The sequence below is a fragment of the Siniperca chuatsi genome, linkage group LG8 (genome assembly GCF_020085105.1).
Source record: "Siniperca chuatsi isolate FFG_IHB_CAS linkage group LG8, ASM2008510v1, whole genome shotgun sequence".
Taxonomy (NCBI): Eukaryota; Metazoa; Chordata; class Actinopteri; order Centrarchiformes; family Sinipercidae; genus Siniperca; species Siniperca chuatsi.
In genome coordinates this window covers 4,191,887-4,208,336 of record NC_058049.1, presented here as the reverse complement: position 1 = coordinate 4,208,336, position 16,450 = coordinate 4,191,887, and the positions used below count along the sequence as shown (strand labels likewise).

At 39.8% G+C, this 16,450-nt stretch overlaps 1 protein-coding gene across 4 annotated transcripts; it reads right to left on the bottom strand.

Annotated features, from left to right (window-relative positions):
• Positions 1-354: 354 nt before the first annotated feature.
• elp1 (elongator acetyltransferase complex subunit 1) lies at positions 355-16,042 on the bottom strand. Of its 4 annotated transcripts, none has more exons than XM_044204814.1 (36): positions 15,938-16,042; positions 14,769-14,981; positions 14,313-14,465; positions 14,063-14,144; positions 13,422-13,502; positions 13,155-13,240; positions 12,851-13,041; positions 12,485-12,608; positions 12,282-12,375; positions 11,422-11,652; positions 11,171-11,341; positions 10,753-10,831; positions 10,367-10,522; positions 10,091-10,197; positions 9,767-9,870; positions 9,616-9,669; positions 9,413-9,518; positions 8,994-9,109; positions 8,772-8,845; positions 8,370-8,448; positions 7,658-7,737; positions 7,394-7,531; positions 5,872-5,957; positions 5,597-5,745; positions 4,703-4,826; positions 4,155-4,255; positions 3,444-3,645; positions 3,234-3,295; positions 3,038-3,100; positions 2,769-2,829; positions 2,465-2,578; positions 1,971-2,070; positions 1,697-1,824; positions 1,181-1,332; positions 746-824; positions 355-504 (listed from the first exon to the last, which is right to left on the bottom strand). In XM_044204814.1, the coding sequence occupies exons 2-36, from the start codon at positions 14,916-14,918 to the stop codon at positions 437-439; spliced, it is 3,945 nt and encodes a 1,314-aa protein (XP_044060749.1). In that variant the 5' UTR covers positions 14,919-14,981; positions 15,938-16,042; the 3' UTR covers positions 355-436. The 4 variants fall into 4 exon arrangements, with proteins under 4 accessions (XP_044060749.1, XP_044060752.1, XP_044060748.1 ...); XM_044204817.1 differs by having other exon boundaries at positions 4,155-4,252; XM_044204813.1 differs by lacking the exon at positions 15,938-16,042 and adding an exon at positions 15,798-15,926.
• Positions 16,043-16,450: the final 408 nt, after the last annotated feature.

Sequence of the window (16,450 nt, the reverse complement as noted above, 5' to 3'; positions counted from 1 at the left end):
TTGACAACCCGTCTCTTTATACTTCAATTTTGAGTTTTCTAAAACAAAAAAAACAAAAAAACCCCCATACATTTTCACTGTAGAAAAATATAATGAATTAGCTTGCACTAGTAAACTGAATATAAAATATAAAACACTAAAATCCTGTAGGGGCTCACTGTATCTGTTACTTATTGCATTCCTGCTCCTGTGGGTGTAGAAAGTTGTAGGAGGAGGCCCTCACTCTTCGGACTGGTACCAAAACCTGCTCACATAAATCATTCAAATATTTTCTGACATCAAAATTCTGGAAATACCAGGATGTGATATCATGTTGTCACGTTTCTGAACTCCAGAGAATGAACACATTTGGTATAAGGAGACATTAACTGAATCTTTATTTATTACATAATTACCATTTGACTTTACAGTTAAAAAAAATTAAAACAAAACTAATTTACGTCAGAATAGTGAGTTTCCACTTGACACCGTTTCTCATCTTTGGTGGCGTCAGGACCTCAGCAGCTACAAAGAAAAGAGAAAGTGTTGGAAAGAGAAAAATCACTGGAAATAAAGAAATTATGTTACCTCATCTGCAGTGCCTGAAAATGACTTTCCATAGATCCCTACTGTCTTCACTACACTTTACAACCAACCCATTTCTGAGTTTCTTTGCTCACATATGGCACACATCAGATATGCATTAAAAATAAAGTTGTGCAAACAGTAACCAGTGAGTGTCTATGCGACTACAAATTCTGCTGACCTTGGTGTGAAGCTGCAGGTCTCTGCTGCTGGTGGAAAGAAGCCATGATGCTGTTTGCAGTTGAGTTTGGCCCGGTCAGCTGAAAAGCAAGAATGAGACCACATTTAAATTAAACATACAAAAAAAGTACAAAGAGTATTAAAAAAATCAAAAATAATATGAACAATACTGAAATTCTCCTTGCTTACTCTTCTTCATGTGCACAATCTTATTCCTCTTTAGTTCATAAAAAACTGCATATATCATGTCTGCTATTTTTATTTTACACAGTCTGTTTGAAAACTGATTTCACTCATTTGTCGCTGCTTGTCCAAACAAATCGGTCAGTGTTAAACCAACCACGGCAACTGACCTAAAAGTAGCTTAAAACAAGTGTGAGGAAAAAAGCATATTACTGCAAGTATAAAAAATATGATAATATGGTATTATATTTACCGGAGCTTGATTGTTCTGCAGGCCCTCAGGCCACACCTCAGGAACTGCTGCCTCCATCATCTGCAGAGCCTCCTCGTAGGCCAGCTGCAGCTTCCCTGCCTGCTTGTCAAACTGGAACAGCACCAGGGCCTTCAGCAGGTTGTGCACTTCCTCTGCAAGGGGAGGAGGGACAAATGAGCCGTCAGTCAAACTGGATGAATTACCACTGTGATTATACAAAAAACTGCTCTAAGGAGAATTAAATGGGTTAGTATAGTTTTGATTTTGTGAGTGCATGTCTTGTCTCCAGAACAAGACCACACTTCCCATCATTCCTGGCTTCTTCCTACTGTTTTACTGCTATCTCTATACTCTACACTCCAGAACTGTGGTAATCTTTCAACAAGAAAGACACAACTTGTAACCTGGAGGGAAATTGGTCTTAACATTATTAAAGTTATTAAAGATATAAAGTAAAGAAATATAATATAATATAAAATAAAATGTTAAAGAGGCTCTGAGTGTTTGTGCCTGTACCTCTCATCTTGTCCACAGTGGTGATGATCTCACCCAGAGCGTACATAAGCGCCCTGTCCTCCATCGGGCTTCCTTCCTTTAGACTCAACTTCTTCCGCTCTGCTTTCCGACGGTTCTTTGATGACCTCCTGCAGGCAGAGCGTGAACATTAAACATTAAACCAGTAGCCAAAATTTGATTATTTATCACATGGGATATATTTTACAATGTGGAAATAACCAGAATCCGAACAACAATTTTTGGGTGTGTGTGTGTATGTGTGTGTTTGTCTTACGAGGAGATGCGGGAGTTACTCTGGGAGTATTTGGAACCGGTCATCACACTGCTGGCTTCAGAGTAAAGCTCAGCATCAGGACAGTCTGGACCATCTTCATCTGATGAAGAAGACAGAGGGTTACAGCAAAGTTTTGTTTTAATTATGATTTCAACTGCAGTATGTAAACATATGTTGTCTACTTAATTAATTTCTTAATTCCTTATTTTTTGGCTTCCCTCTTGACCTGTATGCTATTGTATTTAGCCATATTGTGATGATAATATGACTGGAACATATTGAGCATACAGATGCTAAGACTGAACATTTTGACCTTTTTTACTACTGTAATTCTTTCCGACTGAGATTAAGCTTTTTAGAACAAGCCTATTGGAGGTGAACATTTGATACTATAAAGAAAACATTTGGGTGAGGTATGACATTAAGAGACAGAGTTGACATAAAACATGTTGGCTCAGATACTATATGTTCTGTCAATTCTGACTTATTCTCACCCAGCATGTCCAGTCTGGCCTTCTCTTTCTGCTCTCGAACCACAGCCAGTCGGGTCCTGTGCCGAGTGAATGTCGCTACTTGAGCCTCCAAGAAGGCGGTCTGGGTGCTGACAGCTAACATGAGACAACATGACAACATCATAACTACACAACAAGACATTATCACAAGACAAAAGGTTTTGTCTGTTCAACCTTTTCTTTTATTTCTGGTCTGTTAAAGAATAAACAGTAGAACAATCGGCTGGTAAGCATGGGAAGAAGCATTAGCCACATGGCTGAACAAGCCAGTCTGAATTATCTTTACCTTCCAACAGAGCAGGTTTGAGGTTGGTTTCAGTGATGTCCTGTCTGTCGTGCATGAAAATCTGAAGCAAAGAAAATATCTCATATAAGCCTCAAGTAAGTCATATAAGAGATGCAGTATTTTTCACTATGTTACCTACATGCTTTAAATTGTGCTTCAACCTAATATTATAGTGTGTGCTTTTCACGTTACAAAATGGTAATGTCAAAAGTAAATAAATGAATAAACAAAAGTTAAAAATTAATTGGTCTTTTTTTTTTTTTACTGACCAATCGGAGCGCCTCTTCCCAGACTGAACCAGTGATGAGAGCCAAGATGGCCTCCTCACAGTCCTATTGGAAACAGAAAAATGTCTCAACAAGCAGCGGTAGACAAGAAGCGGTCTGTTGCTGGGTGATTCTTATTTTAAGAATGCTTCATTAGAAGCCATTTTGTCCAGCAGCTTCTTGCTGCACAGGATCTTACTTTGGCGTACTGGTCCAACAGCAGAGCAGCTTCTGAGTACCGTCGCTGTTCAGTCAGCTTCTCTATAAAAAGGAAGGAAACAAACAATTTTAGGATTTACATGCAATGCCGCCCTGGTGGAATTATACCACCAGCTAACTGGCTACCTGTCTGTCTGACTGTCAACCTGCATTTCTATCATTCAGTCCATCTACCTGTTGTTACGATTACCTGCCAGATCTCTGGCCAGTAGAGCTAACTGGTCCGGTGGTAGCGGGATTTGCTGCGCCACGCAGATGGCGTTTCTCCAACTGGAGCTGCTGGCGAATGCCTGCAGGGCGCTAACTGGCTCTCCGCATCGCCAAAGCAACAGGCCGGCCTGCTCTGCCTGTTGCTGCTCCATTAGGTGCTGGGCGTAAGCACAGCTTAGAGCCTAGAGATCAAAGGTCAAAGTTCAGGGGTCAAAGTAAGGCTTCATATATTGCTTAAAGGGGCCCTATGGAGTTTTCTTGTCAACAAAGTTATGTTTACATTCAGTGTTACTCACCAAAACACAATGTGTGTATCTTTGAGGTTGAGTATATTCCCTTCCTCGTTAAACAAGTATTTTAAATCCAGCATTGTTTACATCCATGTTTAGGATAATCTTTTAAAAATTCAGCTATCTGAAAACTGGGGGAAAAAAAGTGTTTGAATATATATATATCCACCTAAACTACTGTACACCTACACAACCAACCATTCTGTAGAGGCTTCACTGGTGTTGCCAGATGTAGCAAAATGACTTATTAAAAATATAAAAAATGAATGACAATTGCCCATCACAAGTTGATGAAGCCAAAAGTGGTTAAACAGAGTAAATATATCACATTCAAATAGTCTGACCACCAGCTAGCCACCCAGTAACTTCTGGGTGAAAAATGCCCTCAGCTGTGTTTGTACCTTGTAGTGAGGACTATCTGCTGTGTACAGCCGCAGAGCTTCACTGTAGAGTTTCTGCTCCTTCACAAGCCGCAAAGCTTCAGGGAAATGTTCCTCTCCTGCTTTGAGAATTTACAAAACATCAGCACATTATTTACAGCTTGCTATTCCACTTTTTCAGATTAACAGATATAACTTGACAGATCAAAGTACTTGGTCATTGGTAGTGCGCATGTCAGACTGTAAGTGAAGCAAAACATTGACGTTCAGTGTTGGTTTTCTTGTGATGATTGCCATTTTGTCATGCTAGCCAGGGAATATTTTCTTTCAGAAATCATGTACGCAGGATAACAACTTTCTAATAACTGGGATTCATATGCCAATAATCTTGAGGTACATCTTTTAACATTTCCACATTTTGATAGATCCATTTGGTGAAAGTTGTCATCAAAGAACCTGGGAATAGATCTGATTTTTTTTGGACACTTGGCCATTACCCAACAGTGGCTTCCTGATAAAAAATGAACAGCAGTAAAAGGGGCAGAGCTGACAGAAACATTCAGACTGACCACACTTGCTGAGGTGATCCAGGGCCTTCCTGTAGCGTTTCAGGTGTTTGTCGATGGTGTAGCGCTGGTAGTTTGGCTCCAGGCTCTTCAGCATGTTTAAGAAGGGAAGGTACTCTTTGGGGTCCTGCAGGGATTATGGACAAAATGAACAGATGCATACTGAAAAATGTATCCACCAATCGCAGCTTAGTTATATAATGAGTGTAAAAAATAATCAACGGGCTGTGCTGGTGGTTTTGCATTTTTGGCTGTCTGGAATGTTGGAAATCCATTTAAAAATTTTGGATATGGAAAAAGTAAACCATACACAACTTGTGGTTAATTCAAACTAATTGCTGTTTAATCTGTTTTTTCTTCATCTTTTCATATTCTACATATCTTTTTGTTTTGTTTTTTTAAATCATTTTCATGGTGCACTGATTCTTATGTATACAACTTCCTTTCTGGATTAAACTTCATCAGTTTACTTCATGGCTTCAACACAATTTCCCACTAAGAACAGTATGATAACAATGATGCAAATAGAAAAAAAACTCCAAACTAATACATTACAGAAACTTTTTCTCCTCTCAGAGCGGATTATCTAATTAGATTTTGGAGCACCTTGCAGTGTAAGTTAATATGTTAATGAGTACATCTGTGTGATATTTGGCAGCAGTTTCATTTTTACTCCACCTCTGGTGTGTGGGTGCATAAATCTGCATATTAATGAGAACAAAATGTTTCCTTGAAAACTTCTTAAAGCTTTCAGATATAAAGGTCATAAATATCACAGGTGGTATGTGAATAGAAATGAGAGCTTACTTAATAACCTCATTAACATAACTGATTGTGTTTGATATACAATGTCAAAACAAGATAATGAAGATGTTTCCTCCACCTCTGCCGTCTTACCTTCTGGGATTTCTCGGCCACCATGAGCACGAGGTCAAAGTCATATGTTCCCAGAGAGTGTTCGTATAGGTCGTTGACGTTGACGAGGAAGAGGAGGTACTTTAATGCCTCTTCAGCCCTTACAGCACCGGGAGCTTCAGGAGGGTTCACTGGACAAATACACAAACACACACAATGGTGAACCAAATAATCATCTGGTCCAATACTTGTTCCTGTGCGTGTGTGTGTGTTCAGAGTTCAGTTTATCTTTATCACAAGGTCATCTGTGTGCTCACCTCGAAGCTCATGGACTTTCTGAAGGGCGATCTCCAGCTCTGGAACTGTCTTCTTCACATGAGCCGTCAGTATGGACAGAAAGAACCTGGATGGTTGACAACATGAACATTTTATATCCCACTACTGCTCTATCTAATGTTAAATTGACTACTCATTTGTGGCCTAATCATTGCAGAGCTGTTTTGAAGTCTTCTGAACAAAGTCCGAGTCAAGTCTCAAGTCTTGTGAGGGCTGGTCTATCAATGCTTAGTATGAAAATGACAAAAGCAAAATGGCAAAAATCACACCAAATAGTTATTTTTTTATGGAAACAAGGCATTTAACATCCAGTTGCAAATAATTAATCTGTAGCATCTGTATGTCACATACTTGAAAAAGAACACTCAAAAGGAAGGTGCAACACATCTCTGCTCGGTCACATTAAAACTAGGATCAGTGCTGAGCCTGAACGTGACTAACATTTCACCAAAAGCTGTAATGATTAGGCAGCATAGTGCATGAGGGATCAGACTTGAAACTGCTAGTGAAAAAATAAACATTACTTGAAATCAAGCTTAACTAACAGCTCTTGTCAGTAAAACTCAACAGGTTTATAAGTTTAACATTATAACTAACGAACAAATTTTACTATACTAACTATTCAGTACCAGTTCAGTTAACTTACATTTTTAAGGCACTGGTCGATCATATTTTTATGTTGAAACAACTTTATATTTTTTACAGTGTATTAATATTATTACAGTGTAATGTAGAGCGCTGTCAGTTTCGGCAGTTAAGATCATTTATCATTAAGCTGTAGGAGCATTTATACAAAAACATTTTATTAGGTATCACAAATTCCTCATGCAGGTGGTGCCCACTCCAACATCTTGTTTAAAATAGGGTGGGTGGCAAAGAGCTCTTTTAATAACTAAAACAGGGAGGAAAATAGGCAATATGCCGAAGAGAAGGGGAAATTATTAAGCTACTATTAAGGCTAAATTGTCTCATCTGAATTTGGAGTTTTGTCCATTTTATTCTGGTGCTAGCAGCTGCAACTAAAAATGTGCATTAGGTTATGGAGACGTTGCACACATCCTTTTATGTTATGTCATGTTAATAATTATTTATGACAGTTTGCCAGAGCTCCAAAAGGCAAAACTACACACTATTTTGCATTTTTCAATAGTTATGGGTCACCATGTCAAATCCTCCTCAGCTTTTTGTCTGCAAGTCTCAAGTAAGTCAAGTCTCACAGCAGACGAGTCCAGGTCTCAAGTCTCAAGTCTACAGCTCTGACTCACTGCATCCCCTCCTGTTATCTCCTCCATCGAAATTAAATGGAGGTTGTGTTTTCAGCTCTTTGTTTGTAGAATTCTTTTCCAAAAGCTATTAAGGATAAAATTTGCTGGACACCAAACCTTTCTTAGTGAGACAATATAAATATTTTACCCTTAAAATTATGCAGTGTTATTATGTTTATCTTGACTTTCACTGAAGATTCTAAGTAGATGTTCATAAATACATTTCAGTATTACTGACTTGTTTGGACCCATTGATTCCATGGCGCTCCGTAAAGCATCACAAACTACATCCACCTTCTTCTGGCCAGAAACAGGCTGGGTCTGGACCAGGCTGCTCTCAGGACGGGGGTACATGCTGCTGGTTGTATCCTCCTCCCTGGGTACCAAAGACAAAAACAGAATGTATGAGTAAAATACCTGTTAAAACAAGAGTTGTTTTTCCTTAACTGAAAATATACTCTGAATACTGAATCTGAAGATACTCTGATCTGAAGTTTCTTACTTGAGCTCAGTGAGGAAGAGGTTGATGTGGTTGACGGAGTTGAGTTGTGTGATGAAGGTCTCCATGTTCTCCAGGAAAACCTGTGGGAAGAGATGAACAGTGAAACATTATCAGTCACAAACGCACATGGTGTCAGTGTTTGGTTTTATGGTTTAATCATTATTTATTTATTCATGTGCCGCCTTGTCACAGGTCAAGGTCAGAGACAGAAACACTTTCAATACTAAATAATATCGACACACACTTACCTGTTTGAATCCCGATTTTTTCCCAGAGACATCAAGACATTTTCATTGCGACATTTTAATAAGCCTCCCGAAATCCAGTCTTCAAAACTTGCCACTCAAGAACATAAATTACTTTCCTTTACTTTAAAAGCATTACAAATGTATTCAAATTTACAATTACCAAGTATTTTGTTGATGTATCCAAATATTAGATATCTCATTTAGAAATCATACTTTTCATTTCTTTATTTACACTGTTTGTTCCAGTGTTTTGTACATCTTGTAATATACAGGCCAAAACTCTGATTCTTCACAGGGTATCTTTTAGAAGATAAATGCATTTATAGTGCATTTTGTTTGTGTTTTGCCCCATTTTTCCTTTAGAAATCAGTGTTCTCTTAGTAATGAAGCTGTGAACAAGAAACATATTAATAAAGAGCATGGTGTGGACAAAATGTAAATTACACATTAAACCTTTTATGTACCTTTGGGTTGTGGTCATAAATGAAGTTCAAGTTGATCCTCAGCTTCCTCATAGACTCAAAGACATCTCTGAACCTCAAACTGAAAAAACAAAAAACATACCCACATAGGAATGAGTTTCACACTCAGATACAGTACGGTTTTGCTCACTCTCTGATTCCAGCCTTTAAGTATCAGGCTACAAATCGTGACATTTACATAATGTAAGAAGATTATGTTCAAGATTTAGAAAAGGTTTAGTTAAAAAATTACAATATAAGATAACAGATGGTGTGGTTAAGATCAGTGTTGTCTGGGAGGCCTGTTAGTCATTGAGATTAAGACTAGATTCAAAAGTGATGTGACCCTCAACATATCTTGTAAACAAACAAGCAGGTGATATGATGGAAGAATATCAAACTCACCTGTCCAACCACTTCCTGAGCTGAGCCAACACCAGCGCTCGATGATGCACCGTCTCCAGGTTCCCACGTGGCATCTGGACACCAACACCAAAAAAGAAAAAAAAAAAAAGCAGAGAATGAATACCTCTAAATTCAGGTAATAAAAATAAAAAATAAATTATATATATATATATATATATATATATATATAGCAACATGTCTGTGTGTGTGTGTTAAACTGACCTGTAGAATCACTCTGGTGTCTTGCGGGACCACAGTGACGATCCTGGATCCCCTCTCCACCCGCCGCAGAGTCTCGTCATTCTGACCTCCATCTGAGGCTAAAGCTGCCTGCAGCCCTGCGGGGTCAAAGCTCATTCAAATCAGCTGTACCATAAAATATACCAGCGGCAACACCAACCTCAGTACTCACTTCAGAGGAACAGAAGAACACAGCACAGATGTTAACATTACCTATAGGAGCAGCCAGCCAGAGACCAGCTAACAACAAAGCTAATGATAACATCAACTTTGAATCAGCTCATTACAAATTCTATATTTTTGTACATAATAGTAGACCATATATCTTAATGTATTTTGACCTGAACAGATACACACTCTGGACTTTTCTGTGTGTGTGTGTGTGTGTGTCTCCATCCTACCTTTGACACTGAGTTTGCTCAGTTGGAGGCAGCGGCAGGTGTGGGAATGTGTGGTGATGAGAAGGAAGTCGTTGCAAATGGCGAAGGAGGAAATATTGGAGGCCAGCTGAGAAAGAAGCAGACATAAATGAACACATTTCCCAGTAGCACTGTCTCGCGATAAACATATTGAGAGAGCTGGTAAAATAAAGTTGACAGCATACCTCTGTGTCTCCAGCGTACAGGTGGGATCTGTCCGTCAGGCCGAGTAGATATTCCTGAATACATAAAGGAAAAGCAAAGAGAAGCATATGGATTTAGGCCTGTAAACAAGAACTTGCTTATTCATGTATTTATAAGTATATGTGTTTCTACCTCCCCACTGATGCTGCAGAGGACCGTCTGAACGCAGGGAAAAGGGAAGTTGATGCTACATCCGCTGGAGTCACGCCAATCCTCCACTGACGGCTCAGGACAATCTACACAGAAATTTAAAAAATAAAATATTTTTTTCTATAAGCGAATGCATTTTAAATGCTTTTACGGTGACAATCTTCTCGGTTATGAAAGCAAGAATCAATACATGTCAGAAAAATATAATTGGAAAAAAATGGAAGTATAATCAAATAATACATTTTGAATTATTACATTTCCAGAAAAACATCACTTTAAACAGATAATTCAATGTTGGTGACTGACCCCAGAGCAGCTTCCTGATCTGTCCATCCTCCAGCTGTAGTGCCACAGTGCCAGTCTGGGAGAAGTGAACCATACTAACCACAACACCATCCACTTCTATTTCAGACCTGAAACATAAAAACACTGTGCTGATACCTGATTTACAACATGGCTGTGGAATAATTCACTTTAATGGATCCAATGCAATTCAGTTCATTTGTAAGCTTCACAGGACAACGGCTAGGCTAAAGGAGACAGCTGCTGCCAATGCAGTGTTTTTAGTTCAGCCCTGCTGACCTGACAGTGAGTGTGTCATCAGCATCATGAGCAGGACGGAGCATCAGCAGGGTGGAGGAGGTTGGCAGGAGACTGGAGCTCACACCCACAAACAGCTCATCCTCCAGCCACAGCAGCTGCCGCAGGGCCAGAGGCTCCTCCTGGAGAACCGTCACTCTGCAGGAGACAGCAGGAAAATCAGAGGTCAAAATCATTGAGGGAACACTGGAGAAACACTAATAAACCATGTAAAAACAATGGGCTTTAATCAGACTCATGGGCAAGCAAGCTGAATACTGACTAATGATTTTAGACAAAGATTGTTCAAATGTTTAAAGTCACGATGACACAGGTGATCAGGTGAAGTTCAGACAGTGAATCAGCAGCACTGCAGGATGTTGTGTTACCTGAGGGTTTTCTGGAGGACCAGGGGACGAGACATCGTCCGGAACCCATTTGCTGTTTTGTCAGCCTGTTCTCCTAAATCTGGACAGATAATATAATCACAATCAGATCAGAATAATATTTTAGAACCATAACAAATAGATACACATCAGTGTTTATGTCAATTTAAAAGCACATCAAGAAAAAATGCTAAATGTGAGCATCAAAGACTTCACTTTGTTCTGCACAAGTGCAGAATCTGTCTCTTTCACAAGTTCCATTGGGTATTGAGGGTCTTCCCTATAGTTAGTCTCCCCACCCATATTCTCATTTCTGAAATTGTAACATCTGGTGAAGGATGCAAAAACATTCAACAAACTTAATTTTACTCACATTCATTCTGATGATTGCCGTCTTTATGGAAAACATTGTATAACCCACCTTGGCTGTAGACTGAGATCTGTCCATCGGACGTCAACGCTGCCAGCTGATTGGTCTTCTGAGGCTGGCAGAGGAAGGTCACCTGGTTGACTGGTGAGGTCAGCTGGAGCTCAAATGAACACATGGGAGGAGGAACCACACACTGCCTGAAGGTTGTCACCAGGATTTTATCTGAGGGGGTTTAAATAAATATCAACATCATGTTTGAATCATCCTACAGTTCCATGTCCTCTCGTCTCATTGGCCCTCACCTCCATCAATCACAGCCACGTTGGCGTTGTCGGTGGCGTCCAGCCCGGGGCTCCGCTCAGTCGTCCAGCCCCAGTCGTAGGTGATGCTGGTCCAACTGCGGGTCACCACGTGGAGCCTTAGGGGGTGCTCAGGGTCCCAGCAGACACAGACCGGAGCCTTCTGAGAGTCTCTGCCAAAGTCCAGGCTCTGCTTCAGATACCAGTGGTAGTTTCCCACCATCCACAGCTGGACTGCAGAAGGAGCACGGACAAATTAAAGGTGGGTCATTCATATACTTCTATTTATTTATTCAATTTAGTCATGCCTTCATCCATTACAAAAAGTGTCCCTTGTAGCCATTCATAACAACTGAGACCCAATGTTTCTAGAACTGACAACAACAACAACAAAAATTGCTGACTGATCAATTTCATTTTTTTCATTTCTTGCCGTTTTCATTTCCTTCACTCATCGTCTTCATGGACCAAATATTCCAAATTCAAACAAATACATAGCGTAGTGCCAGATTGGGTTTAAGGGCTGAATGCTGTAATGTGGAGGGTCATCTTTAGCTATTAATCAGACTCTGCTTTTTTAGAATGGACGGTAACATAACAATAAATTGCAAATTTCTATAGGCAAGCCATGGAAACATCTCAAAAACTCTTTAAAAAGCCTTTAGATTACTGCAGTTCATGTAAACCATCAGAGGAATGATGGATTGGCACAGATTCATCCTATTCTGTTCGACATGCAAAATGTTTTGTGTGATTGGATTTTAACAAGTCTTCAGGCAATGATTTATGTCACTGATAAGGTCCAACATTCAGCATGACATTGATTGGCCTGAGAGAGGGGCTACAACTTTGGCTGAACTTACTGTAAGTGTTGACTTGTTTTTCTTCTCCAGCAGTCATGTCCTCCAACCAAACAGCTAAAACAGTGGAGTCACTGTTCCACAGCAAATCCTTCACCTGAAACACACACGCATCAATCAAAGTGTCTTATATTGGTTTTGAAGTTAGCTGAAGTTCATTATTCAATATTTCTAAAATCGTATGAGTCAGGTTTAGCTGAATGTACCTTGGCCTGGTCTTTGCTGAATGGGAGGGTGAAGTCTCCATGCAGCAGTCCGTTCTTCTCCATGAAAACCACACTGTGTTTGTTCGGATGACGCTGAGTGCTCGCTATCAGGCTGCCTGAGGGTCTGAAACACCAGGACAAGATTTAACATAAATTCACACTTCTAAAATTCTTTCAGTCACACTAAAGAGGTAATTTTACACCAGCACCCAGGCAACTGCTAATGCTGCTTATTTTTTAATGTAAATCGTTATTTATCAAGGACAGACACCAGAGTCTTTCTCGCATTTATACAGTTCAAGAGCAAAAACTAAAGTTAACCAAATGTAATGAACTAAAAGAAAATTGCTTTGGCAGGATTCTTACTTCCAGCAGAGCGCCTGCTCTAGGCCGTTGATGGGCTCGCTGGTGGCCTGCAGGACTCCCTCTCTGTTCCAGACCCGGACCTTCCTGGCTCCGGTCTGAAGACAGACGGCACTGACAGCAAACAGTTGACCATCACCTCGCCATGTCACCCGCGGCCTGCTGTCATCCCAGGCTGCAGCCGGCTGCACCTCCTGTGGTAGCACGTTTACATCATACAGACAAATCTTTCATTAATTTTCAAACATTTTTGAATTTGTTTTTTTTTTCTTTTCAAGCTATGATGTTTCTGTAGTTGAACACAGACCTGGATCTTCCTTTGTGCTGCCTGTTTACCCTCTGAGCCGTGGAACTGAGTCTCCTTCTTCCCCCAACCCACGGTGATGAACTTACCTGCAAAACACACAATATACAGTAGATGGAAGATTTTTTTATATAAATATTATTAGCATTTAGCCAAAGCCATATAACAAATATATCTACATTCCATAAATTATCCCGTGACCCTCTGTGGGTCACGACCCTGAGGCTGGGAACCACTAATCTAAACAGAGTCCATTTAGAGCCACCGTACCTTCACCGAAGTCATCCTGGTGGATTCCGATCTCAGTGATCGGCTCAAACTCTTTGGTCATCATGATGATCGTTTCCTGACCTGTGAGCACAAATTATTAGTGATTTCATTCATTTGTAACACTGTTTAATATGTTTAACTAAGAATTAACTAACTAACTAAGCACTGATCTGTAACTGAGTTTATACATGTATATCTAAGGGCAACAGTGTATCTTGACCATACTCATCTTACAAAGAAAACTGAAACTTTTGATCATCTTTGACAATTTTCAAACAAGGAAATACTACCTAAAAGTTTTTCAAATACCAATGACTCCCTCCAATTGATGATTACCCACTTTATTCTGAAGACGTTTAATGGTGACAACTTTATGAAAGTTTAGACAACTGGATTGAGTATGTACTGGCCTTTAACCCCTTGTTGAGACAAGAATAGACCTGTATCTTAATATTTCTGGTGCTTTGTTCTGTGTGATGCAGAGATAATGTCATAATTCAACTAAGAGACTGACAATCCCACTGGGGGCTCTCTGGCTGATGGTTCAAAGCATTAAACGTAAGGTGGAAGCTTTTGATTTAAAACAGTGAATTAACATTTTTATAAATAACATGTTTTTGACATTTGCATAACATACTGACCAGTAGTGAGAATGACGAGCTCTTCATCAGGACTCCAACTCATCGAGGTCAGGCCGCTGTCCACACTGCCAACACACTCTAACTGTGGAACATGATGACACAAATTTTGTCATGACCCCTGACATAATTCATTCCCTTGCCCCTTATACTAACCCTACCTTAAAACTAACTCTAACCATAACCCTAAAGCCAACTCTTAACTGCTGCACAGCCATCTGGAGAAACTTTCCAACCTTTCTGTGCTGCTAACCTGGCAGGTGTTGAGGTTGAAGAGGACGACATCGCCACCAGCTGTGGCCAAACATGCCGACTCGAGTTCAGCCAGGTCCCGCAGGCCAACCACCATTCCGCTGCCGTCCTCTGGGAGGAAACCCTCAGCTGTCAATGAGGCCTCACTGACCACCTGCAGAACAGAACGGAGGAGAGTTGATGATGAGTGAACCAACTTTCACATCCACATGTAGTTTGTAATTAAGATTCCTAATTGAAATGCTGCACCTTTCCCTTATCACTTATTTCGATTTTGTACGCATCTCTAAACACATTGCTATCCTCAACGAGATAAACCTAAAATAAATCAGTAAACAGAGCTAGTGTGCTGTTTAAATGTAATAAAAACCTGTAAAGTCATGAGCATCGACGACTAAGCACAATTTTTGCTCTCATCAGCCAGTGCTGAGAGGACAGGACGTCATCACCAGCTCACCTGGCCAGTTCGTGGGTCATACTCTGTGATGGAGTAGTGAGAAGCAACCAGCAGCGAGCCGGTGTCAGCCCGCACAGAGAAACACTGTGGGGAGCCTGGACCCTGCAGCTCCGAGCTCCGTAGGCTCTTCAGCAGCTTCAAATTCCGCATTTTATCTCAGGACAGACTGAAAACACACCAAGCCTGAGTCTGGACCCAAAGGCTCCAAATCACCTGAAACAGCAAAAATTAAACATGTTCAGTACTGAGACCATTGACTGATATGAGTGCTACATCAGTACAATATCATTACTGTGATAAAAACACCAGAAATCACTCTGGAATTTTTTGTGATTTTTGAAAGATGTCCTGGTGAAATGTTTTGGGTTTTTTTGTCAAAGATATCTATAATGGGACACTGGTCTTTTCCACAGCCCTGTTAATATAAAGTTAATAGTTTCAGATTTGGGGCTTAATGTCTCACCTGCACAGCCTGTATTTGGCTGCTGCTGTCCGAAGAAATTAAATAAATGTAACATTAATCGTTTCAGTAATTTATCAAGCAAACAAGCATTTGCTGACTTCAGATGCATAAATGTAAAAGACCTTCTGCTGTCCTGTTTCATGTAATTTTTTATATCCGATATATTCATCCATTATCGGACACAGCCCTGTCCGACACTTTTCCATTTTAAACCAAAATTTGGAAGACAGCGCCGCTATTAAACTAGTAAACGGATTAAAACCAGATTTACCATCATATTTCGAATTAACACTAAACAGTCAATTTAGTATTTTCCTAAAACTTAAACTTTACTTGTTTCTTGAGCCTTGTCCCAGTGCTCATTAACTTACAAGGCATCAGTATATCAATCCGCCGACGGTCAGACAGGCAACATAAACCGACAACAACGGTGTAGCTTTAAAATGACAGTTTAAATCACTAGTTTGTTAGCAGTTTAAAGAACCAAACTGAAGAAGGTAACGTTAAGATTGAGACTAAGTTGCAGGATGTCCGAAAATGGAACTGGAGGCGCTAGCTTAATTTACCTTTAAACTAGAATGTGCGACATGATAATTAGCTGCAGTAATTCAATGAACTAAACCGAAAATGACAGCTTTGAAACTTAATAAAATCGCAAGAAAACTGTAAAAACCCAGCGAGAAGAAAAAGCTTGAAGTGATATAACCTTTTAAATGTCCAGCATCAACAAGACAACATCATGCATGTGGCGCTGTCAGACTCATAACCTTTCACCTCTTACGTGAGAAAACGGCGGTGTCGCCCCCTGGCGCCGTGGAGGAAACATACATCAATGGGACTAAATTGACTTTCTATGCAGGAAAATTGGTCCAAAGATTTTTACATTAATTTTTGAAAACAACACAATCAAAATAAATGTTGTTTATTTAATTAAACTGTCTATGATTTTTGGCAAAATTACATGTATTTTACTTCATTTCTGTCTTTAATTTGGCTGCATCACAACTCTGGATAAGTTGCAAAATAAGAGAGGATGTGAGGTCTGAAGTATCTTTAGATCATGAATTAAAACTTCTTGAATGTATTTCTTTACGCCTCACCTCAAGAAATTCTAATTTTATTTCTATTGGATGTGAACAGTTGCCTGTACAGTGTGTTTTTTTAAATTTATTTTATACCCTGGCACTATATTTTCGCTTTCTGTTCTCATATATTTGTA

Coding starts and splice junctions, on each gene's coding strand:
- elp1 (XM_044204814.1), bottom strand. CDS start 14,918: ATGCGGAATTTGAAGCTGCTGAAGAGCCTACGGAGCTCGGAGCTGCAG. Junction 13,042..13,154: donor CAGCACAAAGGAAGATCCAG/GTCTGTGTTCAA, acceptor GTGCTACCACAG/GAGGTGCAGCCGGCTGCAGC. Junction 825..1,180: donor TGCAGAACAATCAAGCTCCG/GTAAATATAATA, acceptor CTTGCTTTTCAG/CTGACCGGGCCAAACTCAAC.